The sequence below is a fragment of the Schistocerca piceifrons genome, chromosome 2 (assembly GCF_021461385.2).
Source record: "Schistocerca piceifrons isolate TAMUIC-IGC-003096 chromosome 2, iqSchPice1.1, whole genome shotgun sequence".
In the NCBI taxonomy this organism is placed as follows: Eukaryota; Metazoa; Arthropoda; class Insecta; order Orthoptera; family Acrididae; genus Schistocerca; species Schistocerca piceifrons.
In genome coordinates, this window is record NC_060139.1 from 652752232 (window position 1) to 652767142 (window position 14911).

At 39.4% G+C, this 14911-nt stretch overlaps 1 protein-coding gene across 1 annotated transcript in view; it reads right to left on the bottom strand.

Moving 5' to 3' along the window:
* Nucleotides 1-14911, bottom strand: part of LOC124775701 (kinesin-like protein KIF19) — a 471390-nt gene that overhangs the window by 100808 nt on the left and 355671 nt on the right. Inside the window, exon 7 of the mRNA XM_047250529.1 lies at nt 12253-12294. Within this exon, the coding sequence (XP_047106485.1) occupies nt 12253-12294 (42 nt within the window). The remainder of the gene's footprint in view (nt 1-12252; nt 12295-14911) is intronic.

A 14911-nucleotide genomic window follows, 5' to 3' on the forward strand; every position in this document is an offset into this window, starting at 1 on the left:
ATACAAGGCGACTGATGCAGGCTGTCAGACAGAACTACACATCTTAGTTTTAGTGATGAAATATGCTAGAGATAAGGATAGTTGTGTAATGAGTAATGAAGTGATTTTTTTTTTTGCAGATGATAATGAATGCTGACGAATAATGATGAAGGATATGCTGTTATGAATAATGAAGTTTTTCTTTATAGGTGATGATAATAATGAAGTTATGATAATATGGATAATGAAGTGATTGATAATGAAGTTTTTCTTTACAGATGAGGATAATGTTGAAGTTATGTATTTATGCTATGTAGTTATTTAAGTATTTGTTGCAGTTTGCTTTGACAGCAGGTGTTATATTGCATAGTAGGATGACGGAAAGTTTTGGAAAGGACAGCTATGGAACACATTTTTATACACATTTCACTACCTGTTAATTCGAAGTTCACTACTTTTCAGCATAGTATGTGTTTCTTCTTTCAGCTCAATAATCCATTTTGTATTTTTTTCCAGGAGAAGCTTTTCATGATACTTACTAAACCTGTTACTTATTATACCTGTTCTAGTACTTGCATTTTTATTTTTTTACCCATTTGTGTCTATCATTTATAAATGTGATCACATATACTGCCTTGTTACATAACCTTGCTACAGCTGACTCATGACGAATGACGTTACCTATCCTCATTTGCAGCAATAGGTCAAACGCAAATAGTGTTATGCCTCAGCAATTAATTATCGATCCCAACGCAATGCATTGCTAACAAAAAAAAAAAAGTATTACCAGTCCCACATAATGTCACTAGTTTATGATAATTCTGAATAATACCGATTAGTTCTGAATAGTATGTCACTTCAGTAATGACTTCTTAATGAAACAAAAAAAAATACATATATAAATTAATGCTTTGTAACTGGCTAATAACTGCCACTGTTTATTGTAATGAGACTACTTATAATGCCCATGATTATTAATGCTATGATTGTAATTAGCTGATTTTTAATAATGACTTCTTAATGATCTGAATAATACTGAATGAGGAACAAGGTTTAAACTATTCGATACTTGATGGCCACTGAGTGCCAATAATTAGTGTCACTTAATGAATTATATATTAATTATGTCATCAATTAGCTCCTGTTTTCAATTATGACTTATCATGTTATAATAACTGGCCACTGAGTGCCAATAATTAGTGTCACTTAATGAATTACGTTATTAATTATGCCATTAATTAGCTCCTGTTTTCAATGATGATATTTCATGTTCTATTACTGGCCACTGAGTGCCAATAATTAATGTCACTAAATGAATTATGTTATTAGTTATGCCATTAATTAGCTCTTGTTTTCAATGTTGACTCTTCATGTTTAGGTAAATGGCCAATGAGTGCCAATAATTTGTATCACTCAATGTATTATGTTAATGCTAGGCCAATAATTGACTCTCCTTTTCAATTAAGACGTCTGATGAACATTATTCTGTCATACTAAATATGCTTTGTAACTGGCCAAGGACTGCCACTGTTTATTATAATACGATTACCCATGATGCCAATAAGTTAATTTTATGAACATTATTCTGTAATACTAAAGACATGGTACAGAAATGTTCAATAACTAGGCTATGAATGCCGCAAAATACTACTGTAATTCTCAATATTATGTGACTTAATGTCCTTCACCTTATGAGCTAACTACCCTGAATTACTGGAATGTCGATTTGTCCTGTCCATCCTCATGATCATGGAGCACTATATTTGGTTTTTGCACTAATTCTACGTTGGTGTGCCTTGTAAGAGCGTGGTGTTGACACGACATGCTGTCCACCACCGTGAGTGATGAAGACGTTATCATGGTCACACTGTTTGGTGTACCTAGTGTACTGCCAAAATGAAAACATGGAACATTACTACGACAGTTCAGTGTCTTGGCTACGCTGATAAATTCTGATGGGAAAAGAACTTCAAATTGTGTCACTTGGTGTTGTACTTCTGTGGAAAGATATGGACTTTCAGAACAGCTGTGTGCAATCTAAAGTGCTACAACCATGATGCAATCCTTCCCTTTCCTATCCTAATAATGAAAATCATTTTTTGCTAACATCATTTATGTTCATGGGTTATACATTTTTTTTCGATTCGTTGAACTCCAGTGCGAGTACACTTATGGCACTTGTCGACATGATTTTTTGCCATTATGTTTATTTGTTGTGAAAATGCTAAAGACATTTTTTCGATTTGTTCTGAAGTACAGTATATGTGCACTCTTGTCTTTTATATTGTATATACATTTTTATTTTGATGATATGTTCTGAACTACAGTGCATGTGCACTTAGATTATGTGTTAATATGTTTTCTACTGAACTTCAGTGCCTGTGCACTTTTCTCATTTTTCAATATGATTTGTACTCATTCTGTATACCTTTTATGATTTCCTGATATGTTCATTAAGTACACTCATGTCACTTGTCAACACGATTTTCTGCCATTCTGTTTATTTGTTCTGAAAATGCTAAAGAATTTTTTCAGTGCGTATGCACTCTGTTATCTGTAAAATAATTTGTATATACATTTTTCTGATTTGCTACTATGTTTTGTACTCACATTTTGTCTTTGTCTGATATATTTTGTACTTGGTGCGTGTGCACCACATTTAATTTATGTACTACATTTGAATATTCTGTAAATTGTAAAAATTTCTTGCGATGGCAAGTCCAAATGACTCACCATCGCTGCCAAATTTTTGCCCCCCCCAGTGGAGGACTATGAAACACGTATGTAACGTAGCAGCGATGGTGAGGCATGATAAAATCTTTGACCAGAGAGCCTTTTATCGTGGTTAGTCTGCGCTTGACCGCGCGAGTGTTGCGAGCAGTACTCTGTCGGTAGCAGTAGCTCAGTTCAGTTGCGTCAAGTAGTCGGTTAGTAGTCGTCGTGCAGTATACTCTGTCGGTAGCAGTAGCTCAGTTCAGTTGCGTCCAGTACTCTGTCAGTAGTCGTCGGTAGTAGTCGGTTAGTAGTAGTCGTGCAGTGCAGTTGTGTGTGAGGAGTCGGCGAGCGTCGACATGGCATTCTGGTCAAGATACAGGACGAGGTATATTATTTTTAAATGCGCTCAGCTAATAATGTAAATTAACTGTAACTAATTTGTTCAATAATCGCCCCAATAATAATTTTGATTTCAAAGCAATTTTTACAAAAGAACCTTTTAATTGAACTAACGATCTCCTTCCATTTCCTTTAAAGAAAAGTTTCAGTTAAATTTCAAAAAAAAAAAAATATTTGCAATGCATTTCCTCCAAGCCGTGGCCAACAATAAGAGCAGAAATTTGACATGCAGTTTCGAATGAGGTAAGAAATTAATCATGATTTTTTGCACAGGGCCAAAGACCGATATTTCGGTTTAATTGAATTTTCATTGTCACTGAAGTTCCATTAGCACTGAATTATCTTTTATTATATTTTTTGTGGGAGCTTACACCAGAGTCAGATTGCGATTCTTATTTTTATTGTCATTAAATTCAATTGCTAGGGAGGTTACGTTTGGCTCCCATTTCTATTAAATATTCTCTTTTAAATTACGGTGGGGAGGTTACAATAACGAGGAAGTCAAAGAATTTGTCAGAAACTTGCCCAAACAACGAGACAGACATCTTTGTCTCAGGTATAAAGAAAATCTAGTTCATCATTGCGACAAATGTATTAATACTCATGAGGATTCTGTTTAGAAGTAGTAAAGGTATCATTTTGCAAAAATACACATAAATGTGTCTGTTTAACTATGGAAAGTTCCTCGTATTATATTCACGGGAGATCCAAGCAAGTTGACGATGTTAGTAATTAACCATTTCCTTTTATAAATTCATTTACGAAGACAGTTTGGTTTTCTTTGCACACGTTAAAAACAACTAGCCCCTTATTATATTGTACTTGTATTATATTGTATTGTATTGTACGTTAACCGGGGACCTAGAAACGAATGAGAGGCTCCGTTCCCGCCGCAGGCGCAGTGGTCCACAACCCCACGACGACTGCCGCAGTCCACTTCATCCCTCCGCCCCCCACACCGAACCCAGGGTTATGGTGCGGTTTGGCCCCCGGTGGACCACCCCAGGGAACGTCTCATACCAGAGGAGTGTAACCCCTATGTTTGCGTGGTAGAGTAATGGTGGTGTACGCGTACGTGGAGAACTTGTTTGCGCAGCAATCGCCGATATAGTATAACTGAGGTGGAATAAGGGGAACCAGCCCGCATTCGCCGAGGCAGTTGGAAAACCGCCTGAAAACCACCCACAGACTGGCCGGTTGACTGGACCTCGACACAAATCCGCCGGGCGGATTCGTGCCGGGGACCTGGCGCTCCTTCCCACCTGCAAAGCCGTGCGTTAGACCGCAGGGCCAACCGGGATGGCTTATATTGTACTGAGTTGAGTAGATTTTTTTTCCTTGTTGCCAATTTTAAAAGCTAATAGGATGTATATGTCTTTGATAACAGGGCAAGTTGACAATACTGATGAAAGATGAACAAATTTTTATCCTTGTGATGTATAAGACAATACATTGGTTAAGTAAACATTATTACTTGTTTTTTCTCTGAACCTGTCCGCATAGAAGTTCGCGTGAGAACGGTATTTTCGGTATTCAAGAAATTGCGCCAATCGCGGATCGTATTCGCTCGGCGGATTAACGACGAGGACCGCTGTGTCGATGTGGCCTTTAGGCGGTTTCCCACAACCGACTAGGTGAATATTGGCCTGATACCTACGTCCCGCCTCGTTTACACGGCCAGCTAACTTTCTGAACACATCTTCACACTTTCACTTGCATTAACACTAAACACAGACAGGTCGGGTACACAAGTTCCGCCTTGGGGAGGGGGAGTAAGGGGTGGCGACAGGAAAGACATCCGGCCACCCTTTACCATCAACAAAGTCAAATCCAAAATAACATGCCGACCCTGTGAAGGTACGGAATAAGACCAGGAAAAAGAAGAAGATGAGGAAGATGTATCTCTTACTGAACAGAATTTAATGAAACGATTGTTGTGTTCGAAATAATTATAGCTCTAGCTCAATGTTTTTCATCAATAAAATTGAGACACAAATTTTCTCCTTCAAAATATGAGCTTCTCTCATCCCACCATTCATCGCACTGACAACATTCTCTTCTATCTTCTGTTGGCGGATCAACGTAAATCTTATCATATGCTGGACGCTGTGCTGTACTTTCTTCGAAAATTTTACTTGACGTTTCAAATGTTCTTATTCCATCATTCGTGTTCCCTTATCAACCAACATCGGTTTTAAAAGTGAGGTTCTTAAAACACTTGCAATTTGCGTGCTGTGACTTTTCCTTGTTTTCGCACATGACCTTTCTTAAGTCAATGATCCACAACGGAAAATAGCTCGCAAAGGTTTTGGGTTATTAGGAGCAGCATTTTTCAGGGTACTGGTATTTCATTATGCTTTGCCTGATGTCCATCAATGGAATAATTGGGACTTTCTGTGGGCTGACCTTTACGAGCTGCGGTCGGAAGAGAAGCATTCTAAGTTTCAGCATTATCCGTAAGAAGAACACAATCTGCGATTTTTGCGCAGCCAAATGAAGCCCACTACAGACAAGGGGATCATAAGATTCGATGCCACGTTCTTTGAACCTATTAACAGCATTAACAGAACCCATTAACTGCATTACCGACTGTAGCTGCTTTGGAATAAGCGGCGCAGTCGGCTATGTTGAAAGAGTTTGCTATTTGGAGTACGATTAATAAGAATAAATCATGGATGAATATTGTCTGTGAAACGCATATTGTCTGTTTAGTCATATTTAATAAAAAATAACCAAATGTCTTACTAGTTATTCCACAAGACCCTATGTTGAATGTCTAGTAAATCATACGACGTCAGTCACTGTACACGACAATTACCCTAGGCACACACAGCTGACAGCAGTGGTTTCACTGTGCGAGGTTTTAGTGCCTCATCGAGTGAAGAGTTAGCAGCATCCGTGTGATGACGCTACCTAGCACAGCCAACTTAGACCCCCCGCTCGCCAACTTGCCCTGGTTTCCCCTACAACAAAATGCTGATAGGAATTCGGAATATCCTCCATCCATTCGCAGGAGTGAGTCAACGATCGGTTCTGTCCCCACTCCCCTCTCTCTTCCACATAGCTGATGCACCACAGCACCTATCCCTGTCCATATGCTCCAGTAAGCTGACAACATGCCTTCTTTGCTCTACACCCAACTCTCATGGCTTCTCAACGATTCCCCCAGGTCCGTCTCAATAACATCACTTTAATCTCCAGTACCCCAAAATCAACTCCGTCAAAATCCAGACAATATTCATACAACGCCCTAAATTTATTTTCTGTCTCCATAATTTCCACCTCACCATTTATAGCCCTCCTATCCATCTCACCGACAGGTTAACGCTCGACTTCAAACTATCTTGATGTCCCAGTCTACTAATTAATCAACAACAATCACGCATTAGAGTAATACTGCTAAAACAAGTAACAGCCGTGCATGTGGATTACATTCTTACTCCATCCTCTATACCGGCAAAACCTTTATATCAAACATCCTTACTTTCACCTATGTAGCGTAGATCTCTGCAGCCCCTAAAGTTTACCACTCTACACAATTCCTGCAATGGCACGCTCTACATCTCGCCTTCCGTATGCATCTTACCCTTTCTCACACTCATCCTCCTACACCCATTCCTCAGATCTTCACAAATCACCCAATAATCTTAAGGAGTAAATCCCATTGTCTTCCCAGTCCTCAATAATCTCGTGCTCCTTTCACGCCTATAATAGAATATTCCCTCCTCTCTCCACATGCACCTCTTCTAAATTCCATCGCAAGGAGTAACAGACTCCCTCTTTCATACACAGAACTCTGTGCTGATCTTCACTCATGCTAACAACCACAGCCATAGCCCAAACATTCCCTTCTTAGATCAACTCTCTAATAATTTTTCCCAGCCTGTTGACCATCAGAAACCCACCCTCTCTCCTTCCAGTCCTAATCCACAGCTGTCCCTCTGTGAATCAGTACCATTCCACGCCTTCGTTCCCAGATCATAGCAATTCATCTTTAACCATTCTCCTTTCTTACCCTTACGACATTTATTCAAAGATGACCTCCACGGTCGAACCAGTATTTTCTTCTGCACCACAGCACCAACCATCGCCATCTCTGCTTTCTTATAGTAATACTACCGAAATGAAAATTCTTTTATTGTATTTAACCGCGACATTTTATTTCTTGTGCCTTTAATTGGCTATTTTTTAATGTTATTAGGTTGAAGAGGAGCAATATGCAGCTGTCAGCATGTTCCCTCCCAATCCCCGCCCTCATTTGGGGAGAATGAAATCAGCTGTAAAAAGAAACATATGACATGAGAGACGCATATTGTTTCTGACTTCGAGTATTCAGTATGAGGTCAAGCCCCCACACGTTGTCACGTGGACAGGAAGAGGGCAGGGATTCGTTCCTGAAGAATCTCTCTCCACGTGAATTGAGAATTAATTAAGGCGCTGGGAACCATAAGGGCCTAAAGCACACTGTCGCTGATTTTGAGACTGTAGCTTATATGCATGCTCCTGACGTGATCGTGTGGTGGACCAGCCTTTTCAGTATCTGTAACCTCACACTATATATATGAACATTCACGAAAAGCTATCTCACCAATTTCTCGGATATTTATTTCCACATGAGCCTAAAGCACGAAGCATAATTTTTTTGCCTTGCACTGTTCAATTTTTATCTTTTGTCGGCAGCATATTTTGTTGTCAATATCTTACACGTAATAATAACACTTCACAGTTAGATGTGTATCGATAGTTTTATCTGATCCTCAGGCCACAAACGTGTATAACGAAATTATGAAAACTGTGTGGGTGGTGCATTTAGTAAGTGATCTTTATGTTCTGATTAAAATTTCGCATTTATTATAAACTTCATAATTGCCAAATTACACTACTGACTCTAGCCCGTACATGAAAATTTCGTGAATTAGCATTGTTAATAAATATAATATTAATTATTAATTAATATTTCATAACAAAAAATAGGTACATTATTTTTTATTTGAATTATAAGATCTTGAGACTTCGTTGAAATACAGTTAGGACTTATGAAACTTGTCGTTTGTCTATAAATATGATTTACACGATTTTCACAAAACATCCATTACTCTCAAAACTTTGTTTCTGTGTTTTGGGCCCTTATGGTTCTCAGTGCCTCAATTCGTAAAGAATCGACACTAATTGGTATAGGACAAGGACGAACAAGTATTTGTTGTATCTGAGAATATTTACTAGAAGAAGTACAGTTGCATTAATGACTTATAATACAGTCAAATAAAAAACTTACAATATTTTAATAATTTAGCACAAAATTTTATATGCTTCACTAGCGGCGTTATATCAGTAGTCGAGGTCCAAGTTACCTCAACCCATGTGCAAGAATATCAACATCCTGTATTCTTCTGCGATAGTAACGAAATTATTCAAGTCATCAAGGAACAGATTTGTTTCAGCAAGTCTCGCGACAGGCATTTGTGTATTCACGGCGAGTGATGCAACGGAGGAAGATATGCGCTTCGTGTTCTCTTCGTAATCACACACACACACACACACACACACACACACACACACACACACACACACACTAAGGAGAGATAGAGAGGTCGCTGTAAGACTTGATGTGGTGCAAATATTGCTGAAGCCGAGGCGTGTGGCAGTGGCCCTGAAGCTCCTTGTAGATCGACACTTGCCATACCACTGACACATTTGTAGTTAAGGGTATAGTTGTGTGTATTCCCTCCGCCGCTTCTAGAGGACAGCCGATATTCCTTGTTTTACAATTCCCTTGTGAAGCTGTTAGTCTTTGTGGGATATCGGTAGGTAGGTTTCCACGATAATTTCTTTCTACAACTCAAGGTGGCCTCCTTAGTCAAGCCATCTACAATTTCGGTTTCCTTATCGCCGCTGTGTGTCTTTATCCAAGAGAGTGACCTTACGTTAACAGTTGCGCAGCAACGATAGGTGCCTCAGGAGAGCAAACGCTGGTCTCTATCCAGTAATATATTTTTTGGCTCCTCCACTTGTTTGTAGCCGGCCGAAGTGGCCGCGCGGTTCTCGCGCTGCAGTCTGGAACCGAGAGACCGCTACGGTCGCAGGTTCGAATCCTGCCTCGGACATGGATGTGTGTGATGTCCTTAGGTTAGTTAGGTTTAACTAGTTCTAAGTTCTAGGGGACTAATGACCTCAGCAGTTGAGTCCCATAGTGCTCAGAGCCATTTGAACCATTTGAACCACTTGTTTGTAAGCATACTGAAGACCCTGAAGGATAGCTGTTTTTTTTTCTTTTTTTTAATAGGATCCCAGTGAGTGCTTCCACAAACCCTCTTCGCCACTCTTCACATCAATATGTATGGAAATGACGTTTCTCCATTCAGATCATACGATATCTAACCTATTGCTGCTGTCTCTGTCCTTAAAAAAAATGTCTAACGAGATTAATAGCTCAAAGATGGTGTACTGGTGGACGGCATCAAAGAAGTATAGGCTGCAGGCTGATCAGCTTCTAGTGGCATGAGGACTTGTAGGTGCAAACACCGCTACGAGTTGCAGCAGATACCTGTTCAGCCCATATTTTGCAATGAAACTCATGGAAGTTAGTTCTTGAATATTCCCTACGACTTTACCTTCCGTAAAAATTGCTCATTTTGTTAATAAGTTCACAATGTAATACTGAAGTTCGGATTCCCTTACCTGTATCACAAGGACATTCGGTCGCATGGGTATTATGGCGCCAGAGCAAACCATAAGTGCTTTGTAATGGCAATTCTTCAGTGATATAATGTTGCATCAGCAGCGGAATCAAAATATAGGCAAACACAAGCAAAAGTGGACCACATTAAAACGCGGTATAGTTTGAGCCCGACTAGTATGAAAATCGATATACTGTTGACTACTTTCGTCACTTAACGAATCAGCCCAACTTCTCTTATGATCGATTTCCAGGTTTGAGTACATCAGCATCGTATTGTTGTTGATGCATATAGAATACGTATTAGAAACACAGTGTTAGTTATGAAGGCTTTCGCGGTTGGCATTTGCATCCTTCTCCGACTGAACTTTTCATTATGCTACGGAGTGTGCAAATTAAAATTGTGTGCCGAACCCGAACTCGAACCTGGGACCTTCGTCTACTAACAGAGCTATCTGACCACGTCTCAAGACCCATCCTCACAGCTTTACTTCTAAACTTCACAGAAGTTCTCCTGCCTAACTTTCTGGACCAACAATCCTAGGAGAAAGGATTGAGGATACATGGCTCAGCCATAGTCTGGGGAATCAGAGCACCATCCGCTGGAGAGTGAAATTTCATTCTGAAAACAATCTCCCAGGCTGCGACTAAACCATGTCTCCGCTATATCGTTTTTTCCAGGAGTGTTAGTCCTGCAAGCTAGTCAGGGGAACTTCCGTGAAGTTTCGAAGATAGGAGATAAGGTACCGGCGGAAGTAAAGCTGTAAGGACAGGTCGTGAGTCCAGCTCGGATAGCTAAGTTGGTAGAGTACTTGCCCGGGAAAGACAAAGGTTCCAGGTCCTAAGCCTGGTTCGGCACACCGTTTTAATATGTCAGGAAGTTTAATTTGTTTCCTTGTTGGTTTTTATTACATGAACATTATCTTTGGTCTATGGCATGTTCTGTGCGTAAGCTTCGTCTCCTAATACTGGAAACATCATTAGAATCTATAAATATGGAACGTTAGGCACATAATCATGCTGTATATCACAGCCTATTGCCTATGTAATAAAAATCAACCACTTATTACTGTAAGTCATACGCAGCATACCTTAGAGAACTCAGTTACTACGCCTACAATTTTGTAATACAACAACCCGCTGAACATAGCTGCCTTGCAGCTCTTCATGAGCACCCCTGCTTTCGCGCTGAATTAAGGAGCGCCACGAACACTGGAAAACTGGGAAGAGGTACGTCACAAAAATGCTTCTGCTCCATAACACAATTTAGCTGCAAAGTCGAAAAATTGTCACAGAAACTCGAGGCGGGAAATAGTTGAAAGTACATGACATCCCGAATTTTACTTCCGTATTTATCGCATAAAAGTACTACGACGACAAAAAATTCAAGGTTATAAAGACTGTGAAAATGGATAAGGTGTTATGACAACCAGATGAGTTGTATCCGACAGTGCAATATTTATATGGTTGTGTGACAGTAAATACGACATAGATCACCAAAACGACAATGAAAGTATCTTTTTCTAAGTAAACCCAAATCTATACTGTACCGTATTACACGCCTCGACATCTGTAAACAAGGTTACGGCATTCCGAATTACTTATTGCACCCCTGACTACGCTGAACGAATACAACATAAGAACTACACTGTTATCTATCATTTATTTAAGCCATATGAACCATCTAAGATAGAGTACACGCCACTGCAAAGACAGTTATCATCTATTTGTATCAATTTCACAACATCGTTAGGAAAATTTCTCCTAAAGATCTACAAATAAATATAGCTGAACAAATATTTGTATGAAATTTAAAAACTGAAAAGTTCAATGCAACAGATAAAATACGTTCATAAAAGTAGTAAAGGAACTGTTACGAGCAAATAGCAAGTGCTCTAGTATTTGTCAGGGAATAAATGTAACGAATTCCAGCATAACCTGAAGAACATGCATAACAAGACTAATGGAACATGGAGTTGACTTATTCATTCACTACGAATATTATTGGAACAAAATCTGAGAAGAAAGTGAACTATTACAGGCTGAACAACAATTTTAAGAAACGGAAAAAAGCTGCCACAAGCGATACAGCTGATAGCACAAGCAAATATCTTTTTACTAATTAAAGAGGAAACATGCTAGGAATGACCTACAAATTAAAATGGGGCGAAGTAACCAAGCTTTCTGCATTTGCATAATTCATCTTAGGGTTTCCCTACTGGAAGCTAGACAGCTCCAGTGTAACTTCCGAGAATTCCACCTAATGAAACTATGACTTTTATGTTGGTCACAAACGAGGACAAACGAAACATTTAAATCTGCTTAGATTTCAGCTTTCTTCGAAATAAGCAAGTTTAGTTTGTATTTACGAGTGAAATACAAGCTGAGATTTTGTTAGAAAATGACGTGCTAATATCGAAAACACAATTTCCAATTGGGAAACCCTACATCTCCTACGTCATGCTAACAAAGTGGAGACCAACCTGTAGAAAAACGTTTTGAGAATTTTGACGTGGCACCCGAAACTGCAAAGACAAAAATTTTCGTGAGACAACGGAGAACTGTTTTACAGTTATAGAAATACAGTAATTTGGACTGTACATTTGAATATCTCTCGTGTGGAGAAATACACTTATAAGAAAATGCAGTTTCAATTACAAAACGCAAACTTAAATTCTCTTTTTTTCAATTAGGATTCCATTCGTTTGGTTAACACTCAATAAAACGTTTATTAAAGAAGATATGAAAAACAAAGGCGAAGTTATTTTATCCAGGTTTTGTAGTATGTTAAGGGTAACTCTCTCCACTAGTTTTCCTCTTTACTAAATACTTTTAGTGAAGCAACAACTTCACAATTCTGTTGCTGCTTGAAACAACTTAGAAAACGCGTTGGACACGCCAGGGAAAGACAGAAACATTTTAAAACTTCCAGCATCATGATTTAGCCACACACACTCTGTGAATACAAGGAATTTTGTATTATATAGGCCTAAAAAGTGCTTTCCAGTTAAGACATTAGCTTGCGATGAGTTTTAGAAGCGTTAAAGGTGTCTCAAAATATCGCTTTACGTGGGAAGTTAATTACGAACATGTAGTGATAAATGATATAAGCAACATAGAAAATGACACTAAAAAAAAGAATATCTCTCAACATCTTGAACATTCGCAAAATACATCTGGTTCAGACTGATTGCAACATTTTAATTTTCACAAAAAGCAAGTGTTTTTTTTAAATTTAACATAAAATTCGTTTGTGTCAGAAATAACCACTGTGCTCGACCAAAATTTATTCATATGGAGCCATCCTGAAGTTAAGAAACAGAAAAGTTGACAGGAAATTAAGTCACACGAATAATCTGAGAGGAAAATTATTTCCAAGTCCAACACGTTCAGTTTTCTCGTAAACGCACGACGATTTATCAGGTGGATTGTCCTGCAGTAAGCACGCGATTTTACTTTTTGCCAAGTACTCTTGTTAAGCCATTGATACACCCCGTGAGTTCCAACGAGCAGTGGCCCTCATGTTTGCTATCAACAAACCGTTCCCACCACCCCAATGTGTCGACGGCAGTTTTGTCTTTAGACCGTAACAGTGAAACCACGTTTCGTTCAAAACGGCTCTGAGCACTATGGGACTTAACATCTGTGGTCATCAGTCCCCTAGAACTTAGAACTACTTAAACCTAACTAACCTAAGGACATCACACATATCCATGCCCGAGGCAGGATTCGAACCTGCGACCGTAGCAGTCCCGTTGTTCCGGACTGAGCGCCTAGAACCGCTAGACCACCGCGGCCGGCCACGTTTCGTCCGCTGCCACGTATCTAAGGAACAAATCGTTCAGATATGCTTCAAAATGCTTTTGGAGCGTTCTCTGGTGAGCCATTTTTTACCAGAGGTCAAAACAACACGGTACTTAACGCTCACTCAGGTTCTTCAAATTTTTATACTTCACTGAGGATATTATTTGCACGTTTACACGAGATGTCTGCCAACTTGACAGTGTCGTCTATTTTGACGTGGCGTTGTTCTGTCATAGAGAGCATGGATTTTATCGACCATTTATTTGGAAGAAACCTCAAATGAGCATCTGGAAAGTAGCAAATTTGCTATGTTCCTACGACGATGTTGAAGTTTGTTTCTCTAGTACTATGAGAATATAGTCTTGAGTACAGCTGTGGAGTCTCCATTAAAACTTCTCTCAACTCATATCGTGTTTTTTTCTTAAATAATACTTTTCCAGTTCTACGAGACATGTGGCACTGACCCCTTAAGACATATACTAACAAACTGTACTGTGTATCTGTTTGAAGTTGTAACAAAAATGTTACGAATACCACGCTTCGTCAATAACTGTGCCTCTTAAAAATTAGAAGCATATAATCAGACGAAACGAATAAATCGTATATTATGCATGGTGATCGTGACTGTGGATATGGGTATATGTCCGCTTACTGGACAATGCCCTCCCGTAGCCAGTGAGGGCACGGCCGACTGGGGCTGCCTGTATGAGGACCCTACATTCGCACAGGGTGGTTATAATTAAAGTGTAAGTGTAGCTATTCACAGAGGTCCAGTGTGGGCGGTAATTGTCGTAGCTTAGCGATATTTGGTTGATATTCTAAGGCGTTAAAGCGGAACCGAATTACACTAAAACAAAACAAAAAATAGTTTTAGTTTCTGTCACCACATGCAAATCTGGCGCTGTGAATGCAAGAAAGACGTACATAAATATTTCCATACGTAGGAACTGGACGTGGGCAGAGAAAGTCAAACAAATGAGGAATGCATTATGTTGATTATATTATTAAATGATTTGTTCAGTATGAGCGCTGGTGACATCGACGAGATGCTACATCCGTAAAACGACCTGATCAACTGTTCCTCACAGCAGATCCGGGGGAATCTGAGCAACCTGTTCTTGTATACTGGTCTTCAGATCTGGTAGACGCCGAACGTGTTCCTGGTAAACGCATTCCTTTACACATCCCCAGAGTCAAAAGTCACATTGATTCAGATCAGTTGATCTTGCAGGGCACACATCTGGAAAAGCTCTGGAGATAAACGTTCGTGGAAGGTTTCATTAAGTAGATCTCCACTGGGCGAGCGACATCAGGTGTTATCCCCATCTTGCACGAAAA